Raw genomic sequence first — 10606 nt, forward strand, 5'->3', positions numbered from 1 at the left:
GTAGCTTATTCTGTCATCAGTCAATTTAGAAATGCGCATGGACTCTGGAGCATCAATTCTTGAACATTACAGGTTAGTCCTCTACCCTTATAAAGAACCTTATATTAAGCAATATTTAACTTCTATATATTTTTGGAGTGTAAATGATTTTTTTAACACGACCACGTTACCTAAAAATAACTACATACATAGTAATATCGTGCTAGAACAGGTAAATTTACGCAATAATTTTTTTAGCGTGTACATGTTAAATTTTTTTCTTAATCTTCTCCGACCTTTTTCCGGACCTTGCGTATAACAGGAGTTTAGTGCACCGTACTGCTATTTTTTTGCCTTTTTGGTTACTTAATCGTGTCTCATTCAACATCACACAATTACCGATAATGACATCTTTTTGAAGATAAGAAATGGAAGTTGGACAATATCATCTTACGACCTGCAAAAAGTGAGCACTAATTTCTATTAACATACTGCCACAAAGTTGGAACACAAAATTGGAAACTTCTGTTCTTTTAGTGGTGTTTGATAAACATTGGAAAAGGAATTCTATGTCATTAATTACCCATCCACCTGTGTGGTAGTGGCTTGAATTTTACATAAATTTACATATTTTTAAATCCTTTTAGCTATATATATATATATATTTCAAATGAATTGGGGTGGCAATATGGATTGCCACTTCTTTCATTTTGCTCAATTCATATTATCATCACTGCCAAAGATAATAGTATTTTCAAAGAATTATGTGTTCGTGAATCGCAAACTTGATTGTAGACTTTCAAAAAGTTAAATAATGCAAAATCAAAATCTACTGCTTGAAATTTATATTTTCAACCTTCTACTAGTGGAGCAATTTTGTGGTTCAACATTACTCGAGGCCTCCAATTTACACCTTACATAAACATATCCACGTCAGAATGAACATAATCCATATCAACCAATAGCATTCACTCACATCAGATAACAGTCCATCATCTCATCACATAACATCCACAAGTATACACCACTCATTTATGGAAAGAATCAACCTCTTCCTTCAGTACTCCAATCCACAACTTCTCATATTAAAACCCCATCAGCCCCTTCCCATCTTTTCTTGATTCCAAATTCTCAAATAGCTACTCAATAACAAAAGCATCAGAATCATATTATAACAATGGCCACAGTCACCTCTGCTGCTGTTGCTATCCCATCTTTCACTGGCCTTAAGGCTGGTGCTTCCTCAACTTCCAGAGTTGGCACCACCGCCAAGGTGGCTGCTGCCACCCCCGCCACCAAGTTGGCCGTAAAGGCATCTCTGAAAGACGTCGGTGCTGTTGTTGTCGCCACCGCTGCTAGTGCAATGCTTGCTAGCAATGCCATGGCTATTGAAGTGTTGCTTGGTAGCGATGATGGCGGTCTTGCTTTTGTTCCTGGAAACTTCAGTGTTAGCGCCGGTGAGAAAATTACGTTCAAGAACAATGCCGGGTTCCCTCACAACGTTGTATTTGACGAAGATGAAATCCCAGCTGGTGTGGATGTAAGTAAGATTTCCATGCCTGAAGAGGAATATCTGAATGGACCAGGGGAGACTTACTCTGTCACTTTGAGTGAGAAAGGAACTTACAGTTTCTACTGTGCGCCTCACCAGGGAGCTGGAATGGTTGGCAAAGTTACTGTTAACTAATTTCTCACCTCTGTATCATGTAAAACTTGATTTGAATTCGCATCATTTCACCATTTTCATTTCAATATTGTCCTTTTTGAGGTAAGGAGAACTCAGAAGAGTTGCATATTTATTGATGTTGCTGGGGATTTAAATTGTATCATGGTTGAGGTAAAACTTAAATAATGTCATTTTATGATTAATACAAACTTTTCTGGACTGTAATGTTGTTATTAAATTAATAAGTTCAACCTTTTCCCTGACTTGTATGGAATTTTTCATTCAAGTACATAATCGTAGTTTGTGATATAAACAGGAAATGTATTCTCAGAAATGAAAAAACTTAAGAATAAAATTGTCATTCTTTCAGACACAGATCAGATTATACAACAAATGGCCGAAAATTTTCACTCTACATATGTTGAAATTATATCATCTTTTTAGTTACTGTACATTTGGAGGGATTCTTGAGGTCATCACGAACAAGATGCTTTATTACATTATAAAGACAAAGAATGGTACAACAACATTAGTTAACACGACGCAGAATTCAGACAGAACCGTTTCTCTAGAAAAATGGTTAATTTATGGGCATTAGAAAGCTGGAAGAGTCATGTGGTCAAAGCATTAGGAAGATTGGTCCGAGCTCCTAGTACTTTACCACCAACATCAGGAAAATATTCATGACCAGGTAAGGAACTTACTTTCCCATCAGAATCTACTTTGACCGGGTACTTGAGAAGATGACCTTGTAAAGGTTTGAACTCCTCAGCAGTGAATCTGTTCCAATTATCTTCAGCAACCTTATTCACATGCTTCACACAGTCCAAACTTTCTGGCTTTGTGAAGCAATCGTCTAACTTGCCCATATGCTCTGCCCACAGAGACATTCTATAACCATATACCTGCAGCCGCACTTGTTAACTTTAATCAAATATGTCAAGGAGATCCTTTTGTAAACTGGCTAGAATGGATAACAAATAGTTTACTGCGATTATTTTTGCTAGTTATGATCATCACAAAAATGTTCTAGTTTCCTTATTTGGGAAGGAGAATGAGGGAAATAAAAACTCACTGACCTGGCCATGTGGATGTTTTTTCTTCTTAGCCCAAGTGTGGTGAGGCTGATATGCTCCCATAGCTATCTCTGTGTCTCTTGAACCAGCCATAGATCTTTGGTTAATATTAGCGGATCCTAAAATAACATACTCATCGTCCACTATCATCCCCTTGGCGTGTACATAAATCATAAACCGTCCAAATTTCTGGGAAGCTGAGATCTGATGACAGTGGTGGCATGGCAGAATTACTCTCATAATTATGTGCACTTAAAAGACTATCTATAATGATGTAACGTCTTAGATTTCTAAAGATTCATACAACCAAATCCGAATCTTTTGAGTTTTTCTTTTGTAAATCAACATCAAGTTGGTAAATTTTTTAAATTATATTTGTCACATAAAAGAAAAAAAGATTCAGATGCTACCATGCTAATCAAAAAGCTATTTGGAAAATATTTTTTGACTCAGTCCCTATTACTTGTCAAAAATTGTTGTTAAAAATATTCTTTTGGTTTATTATGTGGAACAGAAGACTTGATGGGTACTCTATTTGCAGGAAAAAAATGTGAAGAGGTTAAGCAGACAATGTAGTGCTATAAGCAAGAAAAAAAAAATTAAAGGAAGAAAATTACAGCTAAAGAAATAGTTTCATTTCACATGAGTTAGAACACATTCATTTCCTTTATTCCAGAAAACTAGCATGGATACTTGTCAGTACTGAGTGTAAAGTGACAAACATTTTTTTAAGTTTACTTAAAAGATTGCCTCAATGATTACAAATTTGCAATCAAGCACATATAGTTGGAGAAATAGCAGAATTAAAGGAAAAGAGAATATCCATAAGCACATAGAACTATAAATAATTCCAAGAACATCATATAGATTTTAAAGCATTGGTTAGCGAAAGTGGAATAGGCAGATATTATGAGAAGAAAGATTGCTACCACATCGCCATTTGAGGAAGCAGGGTTTGGCTTTGATTCTCCATGTAATTCTTCTCGATTACCCAGACAATAGAAGTTTAGATAGTCAGAAGGATGTACATCCTTAAGTTGAGAAGATTTTAGCTCTTGAGCGATGATTCCATACATCATTTTCATGGTTTGCCTCTGCAAGGGAAACAAGATAATGAGAATACAGCATAGGAGACAGACCCTTGAGGAACTGAGAACAATATTTGATGAGCTCGCCTGTCGCTGGCATAGAACTACAACTAAATCAACATAATAAACAGAGAAAAACTGAAGAACAAGAACTGTAATGTAATTGTAAATGGGGCTTGAACATCAAATAATGGAACAGCCTTTAGCCTAAAAGAAGACATTTTTTTTTTCAGGTAGATATAAACTCGAATGATTCAATTATCCACCAAACTAAACAGATTATCACGCCTAGCTCACTTATTGCCTTGTTAGTGACAAGAATTACCAAATTACGAACTGGTAATCGGAAAAGTTGGATCATTATATTTCAATTATCCACTAATCAGCTAATCACATTCTTATTTTATTATTAAAAGAATCACTCAGTCAAATAACATACACAAAGCTAACATTTAAAGAGTAGTACGCTGCATCACCTGCCAATACAGAATTTCTTGCACTGAAGCAGAAGTGGGGACTCCCTCAGGCCACATTGGAATGACAACATAAACAGAAAATCGCTCTTTTTCCCGAATTTTACTGGCTATCTTTAATGCAAGCTCCATGGGAATTAGATTATCAGCACCTAAAGTATAAGCAAAGTGTTATCAATTTAAAAGAAAAGAAATAAGTTGCAAGCAGAACAAAGGAAACCAATGTTTAGTGGTGTATTCTAGGAGACCAAACAGCCTCATTAAGATACCGCTCCTTGAGTATAGAAGATTCGTGTTAATGGGCATTATTGAGTGAAGCAGTACGCATGCAATGATGAATCTCAACTCATCGTAAGTCTTTAACACTTTGTTTGGTTAAACAAAGTGGAAAAGAAGGAAAGAGAAGCAGTCGATTGACATTGTTAACTTAAAAGAAAAAGGTTTATCTCCATAATACTCGGTAAGTGTAAAGGAAAATACAAGGAAAAATCTAGTTTCTTCCTATCTTACACTTCCAGAACTTGACAGAATGTTTCCAGAACTTGAAAATACATTTAACAGGGGTAAATAATTTTTTTTTTGATAAGGAAAATGTTTTAGTACGGGTAATTGATATATGTATATGTATATGTATAATGGTAATGCCTGGGCCCGCTTGTGAGCACCTCAAATAATCCTCCGATACCTGCTTGTGCGACCTCGCCATAATAGGTACCGGCTAAATCTATCCATAATGGCTTAAACAAATGGAAAGAAATCACCTTTTCTTTTGCCTTTAGTGGGATTTGAACTATGAGGGTAATTTAACTAGTTGTCATCAATATCACAACATTTCTCTCAACAATTGAAGGTGTCACAACTTTTGAAATGGAAGGGTTCCATTGCCTACAGTTTTACGTCGCTCTGTTATTTATTCATAACTACACAAGGTAAATGGCCCTTCCAGTCAAGCTTATTCACCCTCCACCTAAGCCTCCTCCTAACCCTCCAAACAGAGAATCAGAAAAAGTTACATTTTGCCAGAAATATTGGCTTTTGTGTAATATATCAACTCAGTTATGGTTCTTACTTTACTTTGACAATCCAAAAGCACAAAAGAAGATAAATAATGGGAAGTAAGATTAGGAACTGCAATAGTGACAATAAGAAACCTGCATCTTTGTATGAATGCCAAGCATATGATGACCCAAGGAAATATTGATTCTCAATATAGATAAAATGTTGTGCCTGTCTTATTGCCTGAATATATCCCATTTGGATGCTCTTATCGATCACCAAATTTTTTGCACAGACAAGGTTCTGCAGTGACAGAAATACCAAAGACCTTTGCCACTAAGAAACTTAAACAAATTCAATAAAGCTATATACAAGTGGCATGTGATAGCCAACTTTCAGTATGGACTTCAAGAAACAAGAAGCTACAAGAGTATGCACCTGTGATTCAGCCAAAAAAACATCTTTAGGAAATCCTTTCAAAGACCCTGAATCAATAGATCGGAAGACCTATAAACATTAAAACAACAATATTAGCTGGAATTAACTTAAACCTAATCAGTAACTCAATAATTTACTTTGTCAAGCAAAACGCTAGTTCTTATGAACCTGAACATGCCAGTTTTCAGGATCTTCTTCCTTGGAAACCCACAAAGATTGGTCATCATTCGGAACAGAAGAGGAAGGACTAATAATCCAAGAAATTCTTTCTATTTTGATCAAAGCATCGTCATGCCAATGAGATATCCTTTTTAAACGTCTTCCCAACTCTGACCATTTTGTGGCTTTTCTCCACCTCTGCTCAAAGTTTGTGAGCACATCATATGCAGCAGGTCCTTCAACCTTGCAATGCAAGTCATGCCATGGCTGTCTAGGTCCCTTGGTTCCTGCCTATTGAAAAGATAATATGTATATCTCTAGCAGGAAAGCCAAAGAGAGCACTCGGAAATAGATTTTCAGAGAACAAGTATAGCATCATTTTATATGCTTGTAAAAGATCAAGATAACTAAAAAAACTAAAATCAATTTCTTAAAGAAATAGATTTTCAATTGCCTAATATGCTACAGTATATCTTTGCAGGAATATTCTCAACATGGCAGGTCAAGGTTACTAAAAGGATGTATGCTCAGCTGTATCACATTCCACATCACAGAGGTCTAAACCACCAGTCAAAAATACTCACACAAAATGTTGGATTATGATAATCATCCTTGAAGACTGTGTCAAGATCAGAGAATAATCTATGCTCAGGTGTATCATAACGCCCATCACAGAGGTCTAGACCACCAAGGAAAGCTGTAATCTTCCGATTGTTGCCACTGGCTTGTGTGTCCACAATCACACACTTCTGATGGTGCGTATAAAGGGTTCCAACCACCTAAATATCATATAAACAGAAATGTAACTTGTCTGGAGTTCTGGATGGTTTAAACGAAAGGGACTTGTAAAGTTCGTCATATCTTTGGAGGGAGCCATATTATGCATGCACATAGAAAGGTGATTACATGTCTAAAAAGTGAGGCAGTACACCAGTTACTTCCACAGCATAATGTATAATGCATATACAAGCACATCTTAGACATTTACATATCCTTACCAGTTGAATTTTCTCTTGGCAGGAGAAAAGCACTTCCGTTAAGTTTTTGAATGTAGAGAAGGTCAATGGTTGTTTGGGGATGAAAAGAAAGAGAAAAAAGAAAGATGAAAGGATTAAAGAAAACTTAATTCGAATCACTAAAGTCCTGCTCTCTTACACCTAAGTGTAAGATGTCTATCCGACACAAAGATTTGCTAAGTGCCTGATATTAAAGTTGAATATTTAACTCTCTGCTTTTTCTTCCTTTCCTTTTAAGTAAATTTTCGACAAAGTTAAAACACCTTTCCACGTTAGGTCTCTGCATCTCCTATCTTAGATAAGAAATTGAATTTTTCTTATTGTAGGTCTTAAGTATGATAATTAAAATGGCAAAGAGCCAAAACAGACGAAGAGGCAGCAGTTCGCTATGCTGACTAATAATTTTGAGTTTCGGACTTGCACAATCAGAAACTGTAAGATTTGGACGTTGTCCCTAAAAGTCATAAATCGTCCATAAGTAGACTAGCATTTACTCAAGGAGAAACAAATATTGGTGTGGTACGAAGCATGCCTGTTGCTTGAAAATGCTTAGCTTACTGCTTGCATAACGAGGTGACAGCACACAAGTGACGGATGAGTGCTTGAAAAATTTCCGAGTTTCTTCATCATGAGTACACATCAGTCCATCCTGCAATTTAGAGCTCATTGAATCAGAAACAGGAGTATCAAAAGACTATCAAGTACATGAAAGTTGCTATTGTCATAATATATGCAATTAAGTTAAGACCATAACCACTTTATCAAAAACAAAAGTTAAGATCTTAATCCACAACCAACTCAAATATTTAGCAAAGCAGGGAAACATAGACAGGCAGAGGTAAGCCAGATGAAAGGCTACAGAACCCCACAGTCTGCGATTCAGTTATGGCCTTGAAAGGCCCTGTTCAGTCCGTAATTCATTTGCCAAGAATATACTCTTGAAAGGGTTTTAAGAAATTTAGGAAACAAGCACCAATAATCCTCTAGCTACATTTTCTATATAATCCACTAATCGCCATGATCAAAGCTGTAGACAGTCATCTGCTGTAGTCAGGCTACAACCTGCCAAACTTCAAACACAACTTGACCAATCAAAGTAACTTGGGACTGCACATACACACAGTAAAGCATAATAAAATGGTTATTGGTGGTTTCAAAGAATAGGTTATGGGATAGGCTAAACAAGAGCTTTAAATGAGCTCATGGAAGATGTGCAGCTATTCTATCAACTTTCAAATGTCTGTGAGGGTAATAAGTGTCTTAGGGTAGCATAGTCATTGTAGTAGGGTTAAAGGTAGCTTAAAGAAAAACATGCCCTCCAACAGATGAATCCAAGCATCTAAAAAGTGGGGTACTTCTCCTAGGTCACATTACACAAGCAGACACAATAACCAAAAATGAGCTCTTGATCTTGAAAGTAGGATCTTTTCACTAACAAATGTCTTCCGTTCTTCCTTCCATTAGTCCAAAACAGACAGAAAGGTGTCATTTCCAGATTTACCTCTCATATGTTCCAGCATGATGGACATTCCACCTACATCAGTTGGAACAAACCCAATGGACCCCGAAAAAGAGAAGAGTGACAAAAGCCACATGTCCATAGCAACTTCCTTTCATATGACACAACAACAGAAGCACCAGGTGACAGCAGTTTCTATTTTCCTTGTGTCATTGTCAGCAGTAGATATTGTTTTCTTTTTTCTTTTTACTGCTGACAAATATTGTGTTTTGTGGGCTGCATTCCAACTCCAAGCACAAAGATGAGTTCTTTTAGGACATTGAAGCACCAAATTGCCTTGTATGATTTTGGTGCTATATTTGTAACTGATATAATTGTAGTAAGAGTTCAGGGGAGACAGAGTTTGGGGACTTTTTGGTGTTTTTTTGCAGGTTTTCTGAGTGACTATCTGTGATAACATGAAAAGAACCAGAATTTTGACTTTCCATATTAGAAGAGGAAAGATACAGCCTAGAATAACAGCTTCCAAAATGAAAAGGAACAAAAATCCAATAAAGGAAAAGGGGGTCAGAGAGAACTTTATTACTGTACAATATAGATGAACCAACAAACATGTAAAGTTCCAAAAGGGAAAGCATATTAAAGTAGATTATTATAAAGTGCCTCACCAACTAGTCTAATACTATATAATACCAAGGTGCAGAATCTTAGCAAATTGAAAATCATAGCAAATATCAGACTTTCAGTTTCATACCGTTTGAATGAAGAATTTGCTGTGAGAAGTCTTATCATCCCAAACCAACAACAATACCCTCACTCCTTCCTCCGATTTATACTTAAGCAACTCCCCGAGTGTCAAATCCCCACCGCTCGGCAACGGCTTACTTGGCTCCCTAACCAGCTTCACCTTATGAAATATTGACCACCCAACTATATACACCAAATGATGTGCCTCCAATATCGCATGGCATATATCTTCCCAACACTTACTATGCTCGAACACCTTGTTATCATCCAATTTAATCTCCGGCAACATTCCATCTGGCACGTGAGCGTCCTGATATAAAGTAACCGATCCTCCGTGCCTCACCGGAAAATAACTCTCTTTTAAGCCGTAATCTTCTGATATGCCACTGTTATATAACGGATTACCGTTGCAATGTGTGAATTTCATTTGGAGTCTAATAGCACAATCAGGCTTTGGAGGTTTACCGTAAGGTCCAATTATAGGGAACCAATCGTCAATGAGCTCGCCGGACTTTATCTTCTGAGCTGGAACGGTAGCAACGCCGATGTAATCCGCGCCGAAAACGTCGTTATCCTTAACCTGGAATTCAACAACGGAAACAGGATGAGCTAGCGGGATTTTGAAATGCTCGTTCCAAACAGGATCCTGACAGTTCGAAATCACGCGCGTACGCGCTACAGTAGCGCCGGATAAGCAAACAGTAACATACGGATCGCTAGTTATGATTTTCCGGTGGTGACCTTTCCGGCGCCGGCGAGTGAAAGGTTTCCGGCAAACATCTAATGCTGTAAAGCAACGACGTAGACGTTCGGTAACCAAATCCATATTAGGTAACCGTCGAGCTTCTAGAATCTTCAAATCAAGGTCTCCATGTAGATGTATCACATTTTCACAATTCTCATCCGCCATTAATAATTATTAATACAAAACGATCGTAGAGGCAATGTGCTATATAAAATGTGACGGTGAAACGGAAACCGCCGGCTATGGTGGTACTCCGCCGTAGCCAACGGGAGGTGGAAAAAGTGTGAAGGTGGTGAGGTGGTTAGAGGAAACAGAAAGTTAGCAAATTAACATATTGCAGAGAAAATGGTGGCACGCACGCTGGTCGCATTGGAATTTGCAGTTTAAAATAAATCAACTATACACGTGGCGGCTTTCCGTGTTCAATGCGATGTGTTGGTCAATCGGTCCAAAATTCTTATTTTTGTTTCTAGAGGAGGATAGGATTGGAATGAATAAATTCCAAAAATGTCTCTTTAAATAGACACTCCAATAGATTCTTAAAGTTGCCTTTATGCCCTATTTAGTTTTGTTGTTGTTCGCTTATTCCAAAGTAAAAGAAATTAAAATATACAAGCGGAAATTTCGGGATAAAAGAAAACTTGTTCGAAAATTTGTCTAAAAAATCGACTAGTATATTTGATATATGATATACAAATATATACGATATAATACAATACAATATATATATATATATATATATATATATATATATATATATATAT

The 10606-nt window shown here is 36.8% G+C and overlaps 2 protein-coding genes across 2 annotated transcripts; one reads left to right on the forward strand and one right to left on the reverse strand.

Annotated features, from left to right (window-relative positions):
* LOC109224816 (plastocyanin A'/A'') lies at positions 832-1883 on the forward strand. Its single transcript, XM_019389353.1, has one exon. It carries the CDS (start codon positions 1157-1159, stop codon positions 1664-1666), a length of 510 nt encoding a protein of 169 aa, XP_019244898.1. The 5' UTR covers positions 832-1156; the 3' UTR covers positions 1667-1883.
* LOC109224813 (phospholipase D delta-like) lies at positions 2119-10214 on the reverse strand. Its single transcript, XM_019389351.1, has 10 exons — positions 9105-10214; positions 7424-7540; positions 6460-6654; positions 5885-6166; positions 5717-5785; positions 5434-5581; positions 4286-4434; positions 3651-3815; positions 2725-2925; positions 2119-2550 (listed from the first exon to the last, which is right to left on the reverse strand). The coding sequence occupies exons 1-10, from the start codon at positions 10005-10007 to the stop codon at positions 2257-2259; spliced, it is 2523 nt and encodes an 840-aa protein (XP_019244896.1). The 5' UTR covers positions 10008-10214; the 3' UTR covers positions 2119-2256.

The sequence above is a fragment of the Nicotiana attenuata genome, chromosome 4 (assembly GCF_001879085.1).
Source record: "Nicotiana attenuata strain UT chromosome 4, NIATTr2, whole genome shotgun sequence".
In the NCBI taxonomy this organism is placed as follows: domain Eukaryota; kingdom Viridiplantae; phylum Streptophyta; class Magnoliopsida; order Solanales; family Solanaceae; genus Nicotiana; species Nicotiana attenuata.